This window comes from Gobio gobio (genome assembly GCF_949357685.1).
Source record: "Gobio gobio genome assembly, chromosome: 5".
Classification (NCBI taxonomy): Eukaryota; Metazoa; Chordata; class Actinopteri; order Cypriniformes; family Gobionidae; genus Gobio; species Gobio gobio.
Genome location: NC_137101.1, coordinates 51,667,876 through 51,684,208, shown reverse-complemented (window position 1 = coordinate 51,684,208; position 16,333 = coordinate 51,667,876). Strand labels below are relative to the sequence as shown.

At 38.9% G+C, this 16,333-nt stretch overlaps 1 protein-coding gene across 3 annotated transcripts in view; it reads left to right on the top strand.

The window, feature by feature from the left end:
- Positions 1-2,670: 2,670 nt before the first annotated feature.
- Positions 2,671-16,333, top strand: part of LOC307126561 (protein NLRC3-like) — a gene marked incomplete at its 3' end in the record, with an annotated part of 127,614 nt that continues 113,951 nt past the window's right edge. For all 3 annotated transcript variants that reach the window (XR_013816505.1, XM_079817157.1, XM_079817158.1), the window contains exons 1-4: positions 2,671-2,750; positions 8,190-8,264; positions 8,335-8,466; positions 15,227-15,274. Coding sequence is in view for 2 of the 3 variants with exons in the window: in XM_079817157.1 (XP_079673283.1) it covers positions 8,210-8,264; positions 8,335-8,466; positions 15,227-15,274 (235 nt within the window). The remainder of the gene's footprint in view (positions 2,751-8,189; positions 8,265-8,334; positions 8,467-15,226; positions 15,275-16,333) is intronic.

The window sequence follows — 16,333 nt, the reverse complement described above, 5'->3', positions numbered from 1 at the left end:
GTGAGTCGGTGACAGACCGCAGGCAAGGCAGCTCAGATGAGAATATATCCTTGGCTTGCAGTATTAAAGTAGTGTTAATACTCTATTGGTAAATTATTTCACAATATTTATTATGAAAGTTACACCTCGGAAAGATGGACCTCATATCTGTCTACGGCCATCGTGTAGGCAGCCTATAGTTTACCTCAACACTTCAGTTTACATGGAGCTCTTCAGTCTGGTTCAGCTAGTTTCGCCACAGAGCCTTTATTGTACACTTGATGTTGGGCTTATATCGAATTCAAATGAATAAAGCGACTGCCTGGCGCTCGTTATCGCTTCAAAATCGCCGAACGAGTTGGTCAGCGCTGTGCGTGAGACGATCCAGCTGCTCTCGCGCTGCGAGTCTGTTGGATGCGAGCGCCGTTTCTTCACCTGGCTTTTGATGTTCCCATGCACTCGCAGCACTCCAGTAGCCGAATAACAGCGCTTAATATGTGGAGGCATGGTGGGGCTTGGCGAGCGGCCCACCAGGAAAAGTTTAGATGCTCCCGATCATTTTCTCTGCCAATCACGGGCCCCCTCCGTGCTCGGGGCCTGGCGCTTCAGCCCCACCTAGCCCTTATGTTAATCAGGGCCTTCTCTGCTGGCCCTGTCAAAGTCAAAAATATATTTTTCATAATTAAATTCAATGAATGTGTGTCTGAATGTGTCTAAATGCAATTACTGTCTATTTCAGTACGTTAGAATTATATTTCCAGAAAGAATGTGGTTATTTTTTGTGAGGCTGAGCTGATTTTCATCACAGATCCGTGGACCAGCACTAGTAGAATAGCTAGCCTTCAGTCGAAGCTGCCATTTTCCATTGGATCATAACTTTGACTGATGTGGGTCATCAGCCAATCAGATTTTGATGTGTAGTGATTGAACGCCCCAGAGGCCCAGCTGCTCTACCCCCCGCTGATGTCATCAGCCGTTTTACCTTTTCACAGGTTGTGAGCGATCTATGGGAAATAATCTATGGCCGCTGCGGATGACGGGCTGCGCGAGCTTCATGTGCATCCTGATGTCAAACCGGTAATGTTAGCTGACAAGCTGTTTCTTTTGATTTTCTTGTTGGTTTGTGTTTTTGTTTGTTTAAAGGTGTCATGAACTGGCTTTTTTTATTTTTTATACCGTTGTCTGAGGTCAACTTATGACGTTTGTGTGGTTTTTACATTCAAAAACATCATAATGAATAAGTAATAAGCAATTTTCTGCCCTGGTTTTGAGCCTCTCTGAAAAACACTGGGATTTGATGGGTGTGCCGAACTGAAGACTTGGAAGTAAACGCCCACTGCTAGGATTGGCTAAGATTTGCATATTTAATGAGCTTCAGCTCCTGTCTGTCCCAGGAATCGTCTAGGGGAAATGCTCAGAAGACTCGCAAAATATCAAACAAACACAATGATTTAATCACACACACTCGCACGGACACACACACACTCACTCGCGTGGGCGGATACACACTCACTCATGCGGACACACACTCACTCACTCACTCACTCACTCACTCACTCACTCACTCACTCACTCACTCACACACACTCACTCACGTGGACGCGGAGACACACACACTCGCGCCTGGCCCAAAACGTTACAAGTCTGATCACGAGTGAACCAATAACACCTTCTCCACCCTGTGACAGCGCTAAGGAATGTAATCAATAGATTTCAAACGATCTGTATTGTTATGCAAAACTAACACATATAAAAAAACATGTGTTAGCCTACTCACATAAGTGTGTGTTCAGAAGGAAGCTTATGCAGGGACGATCCTTAGCTCATGAGCTGGTGGGCGGGGCTACAGAAGCATATTTATCTGTAGAGGCGGCGTCTAGGTCTTGTTACGTAAGAGATCCGCATATTCTGAGAGCTCTCGTTTTCTGGGTCTGGTGTCTATAAAAGCTTTTCTTTGACTAACAAGGAAGTTTTCAGCTCTGAAACTTACAGGATATTCTTATATTACCATGACCTCTTAAATATCAAAAGCTCAAGGGAAAGTTGATTTCTCAGTTCATCACCCCTTTAAGAGTATTTGTGCCAGTGAGTTGATTTTGATTTATTCACCAGTTGCCTAAACGGTGACACATGAGTGCAATAAATAGTTAAATTGTCTTTTTGTCTCACGTGTGCCTTTGATGTTTCTTGCCCCCTTCCCAACGAGCACTGTGAAAGCGGGGTTCGTAACAGTAGTGCATACAGTGCATGATATGTATCGTGTGTGTGTGTGTGTGTGTGTGTGTGTGTGTGTGTGGTGTTGTTATAATGGGGTGTGTTGACCGTTAGTGAAGGCCCTGCCTGAAACCCCACAGTACGCTACTGAATAACACATGAGACAAGGGAAGCACATGACATAAATGATGACACGTATTCTCAGAAATGAAGGAAAATGGCGGGGAAAGAGTCAAACACATGTATCTGAAATACTGCCCATCCCTGCTATTAATGAACTTTATTTATTTCCTGACAATACAAATAAACAGCAGTTTGCTTTTTACTGCTTATTTCAAACTGAAAAACAAAATAAGAAAACATACACTGAACTATGGTACAGTCAGATCAGATCAGAGAGATTACGTGTGCTGACGTGTCTGACTGACATTCTTCTCATTCTCACGCCTCTTACCTGGAAAAACGTTTCCTTGTTCTGTAGAAGTGACAAGACATTTCAGAAACTTCAACACAACAGTTCAGAGCACACGAAGAAACCTCTACAAACTTGATTTTAGGTGAGTGTTTTATCAGTATTTAGTGTTTTCTTGTTGTCTTATGATGTGTCATTGGTGCTTCTGAGACTTTAATGCTGTGCTGAAGTCATTTTGATGCTTTTATTTAAACCTCTTTATGATCTGACAGATGATCAAGTGTGTCTTTGTAAGTGAATCACTGAAGCTGCACATTCTAATATTGTTGTCATGTCGTGTGAAATCGCTGTTTTTTATATAATTTTACAGTTTTTCACGTTATGGTTAAATTAATAAAACTTAAAATGACCAACACAAACACGTAAAGATGACGTAGAACATTACAAAAGTTACAAAGAGTGTTACTGGGATTTGTTCTGTTGTCCAGCTCTGGATACATCCCTCCATCCATACATGCATACATGTATAACACAAGATCATAGAAAGAACATTTAAATAAGAAAGAATAAAAATAAAAGAAGAATACGTTTAAAAATAAAAATAAAGTAATATACATCTAGACCAGAAGACTTATGTTCAGATGTGTGCATTATGTACTGTATGTAAAACTGTTGTCACAGGGTGTTTTTGTGTTGGTTCATCTTCATTGTTCATGTTTTTAGTTTATCATGTTCACGGTTATGTTTGAGTGTGTCATGTTCACTGTCTTGCTTCCTGGTTTTTGTCATGTGACGCCCATGCCCTCATGTGATATATATACATACATACATACATACATATATACACATATACATCTGCCTGACTCATAAGAATGGCAATGGTAATAATGAATGTGTACACTACAAAAAGAGAATTAAATTGCACTATCCTGACTAGTGGTGCAACGGATCACAAAACTCACGGTTCGGATCACACTACGGATCATGAGTCACGGATCGGATCATTTTTCGGATCAGAATAAAAGGGGGAGGAGACTATTTTTATTTGCTTTCCATTTATTACATGAAAACTTTTGGTGTTAACATAACCTATATGGTTTATAGGTTAACAAGGAACTTTAGGTGTCAAAATAAAATAGATACATAACCATCTGAATAAATAAAATTTGACTAAAAACAACCTGAGACATGAAAATGGGCCTGAGCTTTTTATTTTATTTTTATAAAGATTAGGATGTCAACATTCTCAGGTAGAGAGTAGACCTCTCACACTTGCCAGCATTGCAATTCTCTTTGTAGGTCTATACACTATTTTATAGATATCATGTTTAAATGCACTACACTTAAACAATGTTTTATTGAATTCATTACTTTATATTTATATAGCCCGTATATATTACGTTGCTCATGCAAGTTGTTAAAATAATGTTCAAATAAACATTTTAAATTAAAACTTACGATAGACAAAAACCGACTGTCGTCTTTTCTTTCGTTTTTAAGTGAAGTTTTAGTAACTAATTTCGGGAGGAGCACGTCCAGATAATTAAACCTTTCTAAATAATGGAGCACGTCAGATAATGTAATCTAATCAAACCCAAGTGGAGCACGCCCAGATAATTAAAACCTAATTAAACACGAGTGGAGCATACTGAACTAATCAATTCAATCAACAACAGGAGGAGTGTTCATATACAGCTGACTCACCTTCCTTTCGTTGACAGTTTCTTAGCATCCCTCCACCATACAAATTCCGAGCCCGGAGCCCTCCCCCGGACAGCACGCCAAATACGCATGATCTTTTACTCCATTTAATTTGATGTAAGTGTGAACTCGTGAAATATTTTTACAAGAAATCCTGCAGGTCATAGAGAATTTAGTTTTTCCACCTCCAAGAAAGGACAGGTGCTCTCCTTATTTCTCCTTGTTTACTTAAAGGCCGTTTTCCTTGCTTTACTCGAGGCAGAAAGCCATGTGTTGACTTTGAAACAGAGTAGATGTTACATTATATGCATCTGTGGCGGAATTACTAGATTTTCGCATCGATACATGTTTGTTTCAATGCGGATGCGCTGTCACTTTAATTCAGCGCCAGCACATCAAACAATAGACTCTGTGCGGAAACGATCTACGGTATCGATTTAATATCGGTACTTCGGTATTAGATTGTGGTACCGTACCGAAGCCAAAATTGTGGTATCGAGCCATCCCTAGTCTGGACCTAGTGATTTTCCTCCTGAACGCTTTCATATATGCAGGGTTTTTGCAGGGTTTAATCAGTCAAATTTAAGACCTTTTTATGACCATTATGATTTAAATTTATGAGCTACACGAATTACGATAAATAACTTCAGTCATTAAAATTCCTTTCAAAAGTCTTTATTATTGACTTTCATTGAAAGTAACAAGTTTTATTATTTAAAGAGTAATTCTATTATTTCTTACTTAAAGGGGCTATATGCAATAGGTGTCAGTCGCGAGTTTAAATTTCAGAAAAACGCATATAGCCCCTTTAAGATTAAGAAACTGAAGCCTTCGCCTTCTTTTTCTTGAGTATCAAGAACACAGGAACACTTAACAATTGTAACATTGACGGATCGCCTGCACCCGCTGCAGGCCTTTTACAGCAACGATATGCTTTTCCGACTTTGCATGCGACTTCAAGGCTTTTATGCCTAAACTAGACAGCTCCAGCATCTTACACAGAGTGCAATAGGCTTGATACCGATTGTTAGCGACGGGCTTGAGCCAGGCCCGGTTCCAGAATCAAATCACTGAGGGTGCTTCTGAAATTACTGAGGGTGCTCTAGTAAATGTGCTCCACCACAGCAGTGTACAGTGAGAAATGTATGATTATTTATTTACTATTCACTTTTACCAATAATTGGAATTTCACAAATATTTTGCTTCAAATTGTATATTAATCTATTAGTCTGCCTTTCCATTGCTTTAATGTGTTACTAGTATTTTAACTCATCATCTTCCTGAGAACCAGAAAAAAAAGGTTTTGTGAATTTAGATTTTTTTTAGGCCATTACATTGTTTGGAGCATAAAAAAAAATCCTATGTTATTATGCTATATCCTCTGCTCTGTAGAGGACACCAGAACTATTTATTGAGAAAATGAAAAGACATGAATAGACAAAAACAATGGGATTTTTTTTCATTTACCAGTCAATTTTTATGCTTCAAGCTTTTTTTATCCAAGCTTTGTATAAAGATGATTCTCAATGTTTTGAAAGATATAAAATAATAATTTGATATACCATTTTACTATGCAATATGTGTGTAAACATGGCCATATGCCATTCCCATTCTATGCAATGCATCTATACACTGAATATAATTTGTATATTCATGTGTTTTGGGACAATATGTAATTGTAAAAAGACTTGTAATAATATTTTCATAAGTATGTCTCATATTTCATAAGAATATCCAGACTCAAAACTGTGCATGTTGTCAGAGAAATTCGCTAAAATATAATTAAAACCTCTATTCTGGGTCTCAGGAGGATATTTCTGTCTCGAGCAGAGTGGCATTTATATTTAGATATCACTTCCTAAACTTTGCTGCATGTGATTGGCCGTCGGTCCTCTTAGAAATAATAGTTTTATTCAATGAATGTTACAGACTGTACCCTCGAAAGCAAGCCAAGATCGCTACGATCACTAAAATGCTGTTGCTTTGTCAGTTCATCGTGATCTCACAAAGATTTTATGAAAATTAAGTTGTCAACAATAAATATCTTACCTACACTGCAAAAAATGCTTTTCTTACTTAGTATTTTTGTCTTGTTTTCAGTCCAAATATCTCAAAAATCTTACATTAAGAAGCATTTACTAGATAAGCAAAAGTTTTTGTCTTGTTTTGGGGGAAAATAACTCAAAATGAAGGAAGTTTTTGCTTAAAATAAGCAAAATAATCTGCCAATGGGTTAAGCAAAATAATCTTAATTCAAACAGAAAACAAGATTATTTTTCTTACCCCATATGCAGATTATTTTGCTTATTTTAAGCAAAAACTCCCATTTTCCCAGTTATTTTCCCCCAAAACAAGACAAAAACTTTTGCTTATCTAGTAAATGCTTCTTAATGTAAAATTTGAGATATTTGGACTGAAAACCAGACAAAAATACTAAGTAATAAAAGCATTTTTTGCAGTGTACATCGTGTCTTGTTAATGAGAGGTTTCGCGAGCCTGCATTAACTGCATAACGTCAGCCTAAAAACGCTGCCGTTTTGAGCAGTGAGATTCTGATCGCGTTCAAGAGATCAATAACTATATCTGTGATTGCAATCATTGGCTGCAATACTCACCGCTGCAAACATTCGCTGTAATAGATGCATTTGACGTTCTCCAGAGGAAACAAATGTGCAAATCTGCCAAATCTGCCAAAAAAGTGAAATTCCATAAAAAATAAATCAGAATGTCCAATAAGATTCTAAGAATCCAATAAGATCCTACAGGACAAAGTGAAATTCCATTAAAATAAATCAGAATGTCCAATAAGACTCTAAGAATCCAATAAGATCCTACAGGACAAAGTGAAATTCCATTAAAATAAATCAGAATGTCCAATAAGACTCTAAGAATCCAATAAGATCCTACAGGACAAAGTGAAATTCCATTAAAATAAATCAGAATGTCCAATAAGACTCTAAGAATCCAATAAGATCCTACAGGACAAAGTGAAATTCCAATAAGAATTTTTGACAAGGGCGACAACTGCAAATTTGGTGTTATTTATATTAGATCAGATCTGGTACAATAATTTGATTAGACAATTAATTAGCTGGATATTTTGCATAAGTTGATAGCACTGATAGAAGACCAGGAGAAAAACATTACCGACAAAAATACAAAAACAAATTACCAAATGACTAATTCCGTGGATCAAGCGCTGTCTGTAATGTGGGCACTGCCACAGACTGTGAGTGATGCTGCGGAGCGAGCCGGAAAACACAGAGCGGAGTTAGTGGATCTTTAGCGGAACGGATCGCTTTTATGGGAATCCTCTGGGGTGAGCGAGGGAGTGGATGAGGGCAGAGGGGCAGTGGCTCTAACCACCGGGCCAACCCTCTGTGCACGTCCCTGTAACCACTCATCTGTCACCAACATGGGATGATGTCTTTGTCATTGAAAGATTCTTAATGAAACTGACAACTGAACATTTTTTCTGGGAAATAATCAAGAGTCATTTGTTGACTTTGATCCCAGCAAGTGATTGTCCTCAAAGAACTGAATATTCAAACATATTATAAGACGTGTTATAAGAAGTGTTTATAGTGTTTTAACTGATTTTGAGAATGGCACACTTGGCGTTGCTTGAGAATCTCAGGTGAGAGCGTGTCTGTAGAGAGCGTCATGTTTGATGAGAGTAGCCAAAGGAAAGGTTGTGCATGAGAGTAGATGAGACCTTTTGATATAGTACATACAATAAAACATCCATACAGAGACATTTAATAACTCGTCATACAATTGCCGCTTGTGACTATATTTTATTTACTTGTGTATGTGTATTTTCAACTATTTATTTGTATAAAGAGCCTGGTAACAGCTAAACCGTTTTCTTCTTGTCCAACAGCAGTGAGTCAGTGAAGGACGATGGCATCTGCTGATCAGCATCGGGACACACTAGAGGAGCTGAAACCCAAGAAAGGTAATGAAGAATATCAGTAATGTTAAAGTTGTTATTTAGGAAATGTGATTAACGTCTGTCTCTGTTCCAGTGGAGATGAGCAGCAGCGCTCACACTGGAGTCAATGTTGATGCTCAGACGGGAGCGATTGTAAATGCTCCTGCACTCACTGGAAACATCATTACAGGCCCAGTGATCTTCAACTACAACAGAGCAGGAAAAGGTACTGTCACTATAGCACCAACCCGTGACAGTTTTTCTATCACTATAAAGTAGTTAATTTGTTGACTAGATGCTGCATTAATGCCGTCGAGGCTGAGAGGATGCTAACATTAGTACCTCAAGCTGTTAAAACAACGTGACAAAACACACGCAAGTCTGATCCAGATGTTTAAGGTCATGTTTGTTACATCTATTTGCATTAGTTTATATCCAGCTGGATGCTTTTATGCAGTCGTTATGCAGTGAAGTGTCATATTTAAAGCTAGAGACATGAGAAAGCAAACTGTATCGTCATGTAGCCGACAGAAACATACATCAGAAACGCATTCAATCAAAGTCCCTTTAAAGTCTTTGATTCTTTGAGTCACTGTAACATTTTGATTAGATGACCATCAAGTGCTCTATTTTAGAATCACATGTTATTTGATTCTTTTTAGAACACTTGCCTGTAAAATGGACCTTTATGAAAACTCTTCTCCGGATTCATAAACACTTCGTATACCACGGATTCGGTAGTTAAACGTGTGTATAGTATTAATGAATTCAAACATTTGTAAATAGGGCGCGCGTGCATGCTCATTCATAATTAGCATAATCCCCGCCCATGAGTTACAACTACGCAAATTACGTGTCCAGGAACGCTGTATAAAGAATCTTCTGGACTTCTTTCTGGTTTGGCTCCAGTATACAGGGAGTGCAGAATTATTAGGCACGTTGATTTTCTGATCATATTTTTTTCCAGGCACATTTGACCAATTCCAAACCACAGTAATCCTAATAACTACTATTGATTTAGTATTTAATAATGTATAAGTGATATATAATTGTTCATGAAGGCTGGAAATGAAAATCACCTTATATTCAGGTGTGCAGAATTATTAGGCATGTTTTCTTTTACAGATAAATTGAGCCAAAAAAGAGATTTAACTCAGACTGAAAAGTCAAAAAGTATTAAATGCCCATGAGAAGGATGCAATACTAATGCAATACTAGACATTGCAGTTAAGGCATGACCATTGGACAGTGAAATGCTCGTTGGGTCAGCAGGATCTGACAAAAACAGGTGGTGAAGAAAAGACACCTGTTAACTGCAAAAGAATTAAGAATTAAGGTGAAGAATTAAGGGTGAAACCATCAGGAACCCTTTAGTCTCCAGCGCCACCATTTTCCAGAGCTGCAACCTACCTGGAGTCTCCAGAAGTGCAAGGTGTCAGGATCTCAGAGACTTCAGTTAGGTAAAGAATCCTAAAAAATGACCCCCACTAGATAAGAATCACAAGCTGAAGTGTTGTAAAATACATGAAGAAGGTTTTTTTATAGGCTTTATAGGTTTTATAGGTTGAGAATGACTCTTGAAGGACCAGCACCACATCCTCTAGTACCACTGTTTGAAGAATTCATCTTCCAGAATCTGGCAGTACTTTTTGGGAGTTCATTTTAGTCCATCTCTGCAAAACGGACTTCAGGATGGACTAAAATGAACTCCCAAAAAGTACTGCCAGATTCTGGAAGATTAATTCTTCAAACAGTGGTGCAAGAGGATGTGGTGCTGGTCCTTCAAGAGTCATTCTCAACCTATAAAACCTATAAAAAAACCTTCTTCATGTATTTTACAACACTTCAGCTTGTGATTCTTATCTAGTGGGGGTCATTTTTTAGGATTCTTTACCTAACTGAAGTCTCTGAGATCCTGACACCTTCACTTCTGGAGACTCCAGGTAGGTTGCAGCTTTGGAAAATGGTGGCGCTGGAGACTAAAGGGTTCCTGATGGTTTCACCCTTAATTCTTCACCTTAATTCTTAATTCTTTTGCAGTTAACAGGTGTCTTTTCTTCACCACCTGTTTTTGTCAGATCCTGCTGACCCAACGAGCATTTCACTGTCCAATGGTCACGCCTTAACTGCAATGTCTAGTATTGCATTAGTATTGCATCCTTCTCATGGGCATTTAATACTTTTTGACTTTTCAGTCTGAGTTAAATCTCTTTTTTGGCTCAATTTATCTGTAAAAGAAAACATGCCTAATAATTCTGCACACCTGAATATAAGGTGATTTTCATTTCCAGCCTTCATGAACAATTATATATCACTTATACATTATTAAATACTAAATCAATAGTAGTTATTAGGATTACTGTGGTTTGGAATTGGTCAAATGTGCCTGGAAAAAAAATATGATCAGAAAATCAACGTGCCTAATAATTCTGCACTCCCTGTATTGCATAAGCTAAAGAGACCAATTGACCATATGCCTAGCAATAAATATCAAATTATCGTGTGTCCCCCAAAGCATTTTTAGCCAGATAAAAAATGCCAGGTGCTCTTCTGAAACGGCCAGCGGGTGGCGTTTTTCCAGCTGAGATACTTTGGTTGCTATGATACAGAATACCCATGGCAATATGTGATACTAGTATCTAATTTTGAAGAATATTACTGAATATAAAAATGCAGTAACCAGGAATATTAACTCATTATTAACACAATAAAACAAAAAAGCCTTACACGTTTGTGTTTAATTTGTCCATTAAATAAATTAATTTACTCATTAAAGTGTGACAGTTAAATATAATATGAGCTTATATGATTCAATAAGATCTAATATAGGCCTTCTCTCTCTCACACATAGTGAATAAGGACATTGTGTGATAGGATCATTAAATGTGCTTATGACACTTGGCAGTGATAGTGCTCGTGTAACTGTAGGAATGACAGAAAAGTGATAAAGTTTTTATTAATCATTTTTATTAAGGAAAAAAAATGTTTCACAGTGTTGGGGCTGAGTCTATTTCTCCTCTAGACAGTAGAAAAGCATACATACATTGGAAGCTATAAACTCAAAATATTCCCAGATAGGGGAAGTTTTTCTTTTTTGCCTTTTGCCATTTCTCTAAATACAAACCCTTCACCAAACACCAACACTCTATCCCATAATCCCACCCTAACCCCAAATACCAACACCAAATTACCTAAAAAACAACAAAAGTGCAAAGATTTTACCAAAACAAAAAGACACAACAACAAAAATATAGTGAGAAAAAAATGTTGGTTATCTAAATGTAATGTATTGATTAACTTTCAAAGTACAGCACTCTCCTCACAAACCCATCAACCAGACTGACTGAGCCAACAAGGACTCTGGGGTCCGAACTTCCTGAAACGCAAAGCGAAACGCGCATGTGATTGGACAGAAAGTGAGGCTTCATTTGTCATCGATCACGTGACTCTGGGAAACCAATACACACCCCGATACGGAGCTTCACTAGAAATTGTCTTGCATGCGCAATACGCGCATCGAAGCTTCAGTGTCATACGTAACATCACTAGTCTACAGTCTGTTCCTGATACACCAACCCGTGACAGAAGACTAGACCTACACACCGATGGCAGCATGGGCCTTTTCCTGGTTCCTCAAGATCCAGCGGATCGTCTGCTTTCCATCTCCCAAGACCAGTGGCCAATTCTGGAATATGTGGAGGAATTCATCCAGCTTGTCCCTCTGGTACCTTGGAATGATGAAACACTAAAGACTATCTTCTGGAGTGGTTTGGACAACCCATTATTCCTCCAAGCACCAGCATGTTCTACACCAGGTACTTTAGTGCAATACCTGGATTATGTGCTGTGGCTGAGTGGTTCTTCCCTTACTGTTGGCGAGGTTGATGACACCACCACCACTCAGTCACAGACACCCTATTAGACTTTTTGAGCAATCCAGCCCTCCTGGACTCCGCTCCAGCCCTCCTGGACTCCACTTCAGCCCTCCACGTGCCCGCTCCAGCCTTCCACGAGTCCGCTCCAGCCTTCCACGAGTCCGCTCCAGCCCTCCACGAGTCCGCTCCAGCCCTCCACGAGTCCGCTCCAGCCTTCCACGAGTCCGCTCCAGCCCTCCACGAGTCCGCTCCAGCCCTCCACGAGTCCGCTCCAGCCTTCCATGAGTCCGCTCCAGCCTTCCACGTAAAGCTTTCTAAGAAGCTTTATTAAAGTTTGAGTTTGCATTCAGAGCTTTGGAGTCTACAGTCTGTTCCTGATACACCAACCCGTGACACTATTACTCAAAGTTGAACAGTTGGAAAAAAAGACGGCAAACTCGTGAAATATTATTATGGTTCATAGTGCATCAACGTGCAATGTCATCAGTTTGCGTAAATTAGAACACAGACCGGTCAAATGTTTTACGCACCATTTGCACGGGGTAGGGGGCAGGTGTACATTTCTTTCATACCAACTAACATTTTGAAAATACCAACATTTTCGTGAATCCGAAAAATGACGTCAGAATGGCTTTCCAAAAGATTTACTCACAAATTCGTTCTGCTCGTGTTTCATGAATGAGGCCCACTGTGTCTAATTTCAATGCTCCCTCTCAGTCGTCTATGGTCTGCATCTGCACGGCTGTGGAAAGAAGCACCACATGACAGAGTCACAAATCTTCAATCTTTATTGAGCAGTTTACACAATTTATATACTTCACTTAGAAAAAAGTGACACCCCATCAGGCTGAGCCCACCCAAATGTTTGCCTTGCCCACCCAAACACAATTTAGGAACTGATAGTGTTCATTTGTTTTTCACGATTTGTGCATTGATTAAAACAATCTGAGGTGGGCTCTGTGTTGAAAGTTTTGATGAAGGGCTGTAGAATGCCCCAAACAATCACAAAAATAACACCAGAAATTCCTTTTATTAACTGAAAATAACAGCGCGGTGCGTTATAGGCTGCGCACGCTTGATCGGTCTGTAGCAGAAGCAGAGGCTGCAGTCACGAACGAAAACGGGCAGAAATATTTGCGTGCTATTAATTAATATATTAATATATTATAATGTAATTACGAGGAGTTGTATTCGTGAATATGTATCTTGTAAATATTAATATGCATCTCTTATTTTATTTTCTTATTCAAGCCAAGTTGAAATTGGCTCAGTAGTGGCAATCGGCAGTGGCTCAGTGGTTCATGTAGGTTGTCTACAAACTGGAAGGTTGGTGGATCAATCCCCGGTTCCACCTGACCAAGTGTCGAGGTGTCCATGAGCAAGACACCTAACCCCAGCTGCTCCCGACGAGCTGGATGGCGCCTTGCATGGCTGACACCGCCGTCGGTGTGTGAATGGGTGTATGAATGGGTGAATGTGAGGCAAATGTAAAGCGCTTTGGATGGCCGTAGGCCTGTTAAAAGCGCTATATAAATGCAGTCCATTTGAAATTAGCTTAAAAAACTTGCTCATTTAAGAATGTGTGTGTATTGTATGGACAGAGCTAGAACATAATGTAACTAAGTGTTTAAAATGCAAATGCATATGTAAAGGAGGTCAGCTAGTAGTTGCTCCTCTGATCTCAGGAGACGCTCTAGTGACTGACGCTAGAGGTTACAGCCTTTAGCCTCCTTGTTCGAGCGTCTTACTCTCATGCCAGTGGACCGGGGTTTGAGTCCCGCTTAGATTGGGCAGTTCGAACAGAAGGGGTTACATTGGTGCAAGACCCAGATGGGAGTGAGGTTTAGGGGGGTGAGTGTAACGGAGGCCAGATAGTAGTCGCTGTGCAAGTAAACATCACTCCTCTGATCTCAAGAGATGCTCTAGCGACTGACGCTAGAGGTTGCAGCCTTTAGCCTCCTTGTTAGAGCATCCGACTCTCATGCCGGCGGACCCGGGTTTGAGTCCCACTTAGAGCGGGCGGTTCGAACAGTTCAGTTGAAACCTTGCCCTGTACGAGGCAAGCTGACTGTTTAAATAACAGCACTGAAATAAAAATTAGCTGTTTATTTTTTAATCAGTTTAGGGCCATTCACACAGGATGCGTTTTTGCGGTTAAAAACACGATATGCAGGTCTAAAGACTTTATTTTTATAAAGCATAAAGAAACAGAACAGTGAACAAAATTCTAGGTCTAATTCTAGTTGGGAAATAATCTTTTTGGGACTATTGCAAACAATATTTGCGTCAAATATATTATTAGTCCCGAGATTCTTCGCATTTGTGTATAAATGCATAGATCTTCTGTTGTCATTTGCATTCCCTAGTAGAGTTTTTGTAAACCGTGTCAAAGGTTCCGGGTTCTAATCCGCCCTCATATAGTTTTTCTTCATTAAAATCAAAGATGTTCATCAATGATTGTATATCTATCTATCTATCTATCTATCTATCTATCTATCTATCTATCTATCTATCTATCTATCTATCTATCTATCTATCTATCTATCTATCTATCTATCTATCTATCTATCTATCTCTCTATCTATCTCTCTCTCTCTAGTCTAGTGTACCCCCCCCCCCCCCCCCCCCAAAAAAAAAAGCCCACCCAGGATATCTACCAGCCCACCCTTCTATAGGTGCCTAGAACCAGGCCTGCCTGCACCCCATCCCAGATGCTGCCCTTCAGAGGGCTCCCAAATATAAAAGCATAGAAGGAATCATTTCACTGTTGGAAATAACAAATATGAACAAAGAAACACAGGAACAAGCTGGCTAGAAATAAGAGGAAAGGAAACATATAAGGAGTTGTTTTTCACTGCAGTTATGGAAGCATACAAAAGAGGCTGTGTGACATTTCTTCACTCATACATATTCTCTATGGTGACTGAACATAATGAAGTGAATGGTGACTTATATTACACTCAGGAAGAGAACTAAAGGGAGGACTGTATGAGGTCGCTAAATCCCATAGTTTGTTTTATGGTCAAATTGTTCATAGGCAGACATGCTTTAGTTTTAATATTTTCTTTTGTGTATCTGTATATTTGACTCATTTTTTCTCTCTCCTCACAGAGCCACAGAAAATCCCAGAGACAGCAGAGAAACTCACAGAAGAGCAAGGTACAGTCTTAACCTAGTGTCGACCGACACCAATAGACATGAGCGCCAGGTTTTGTTCTGATAGGCATCTGTTAGTGTTGGTCTGTTTATTTTCACCCACTGAACATGTTCATTCACCGTTTGTCATGAGCAGGAACATGATCTGATGATTGCTCAGTGTCAGTCTGTGCAGTCTGAACTAGCCTGTTTAAAGTGTTTCAGAAGTGAGTTAAACAGGTTGGGTGTATTTTGAATATGGACACCAGTCCAGGGGCAAAGGTGCGATTAATCGCGATAATTTTCTCTTTTTTTTTTAAATTAATTCATGAAAATACATACAGTAATTTTACACAATGCATATATTGAGAAATAACACAAAAAACAACACTATAGACAAACAGTTATATAATGGGAGATGAAGGGAAAACAAACAAACAAAAATGTAGTGAAAAGAAAGATCTTGTAATTAGAATATTTCTTTAGGGAGTAGTTAGATGTTATTTTAAAGGGTATTTAGTAATTTATCAATTTTAATAATGTTCGTAATGCAATTTCTAATTTTTCCAATAGAAATTGTTTATTGTGCTGTCTAATGTATTAAACCATTTTTTAGAGGGTTGCATAGGAATCATTGTAAAGAGAAAAAATCATTTATTTTCGGTAGTACAGACATTTTGATTGTGGCTATTATTCCTATAGTTGATAGCGGTATGTTCATCCATCTCTTTAAGTCATTTTCTGTTGTTTTTAATGCCGTGGTCAAATTGAGATCAAACAGATCTGATATATTTGGAGAGAAGTGTATTCCTAAATATGTAATGTTACCTATCCTACACTGATTATTTTTTAAAAATAATGGTGCTTCCGAAGTCTTTATATAATGAGAGTATTACTGATTTATTCCAATGTATGGAGTAGTCGGATATCTTTGAGTAGTTGTTGACAAGTTTAATGATTTCTGACAATGATTTTTCTGGTTTCTGTTAGAGATCGACCGATACAGATTTTTTTGTGCCGATGCCGATACAGATTTTTCTTCATCAGCCTTAGCCGATGACCGATACGGGCTGTCGATTTTCT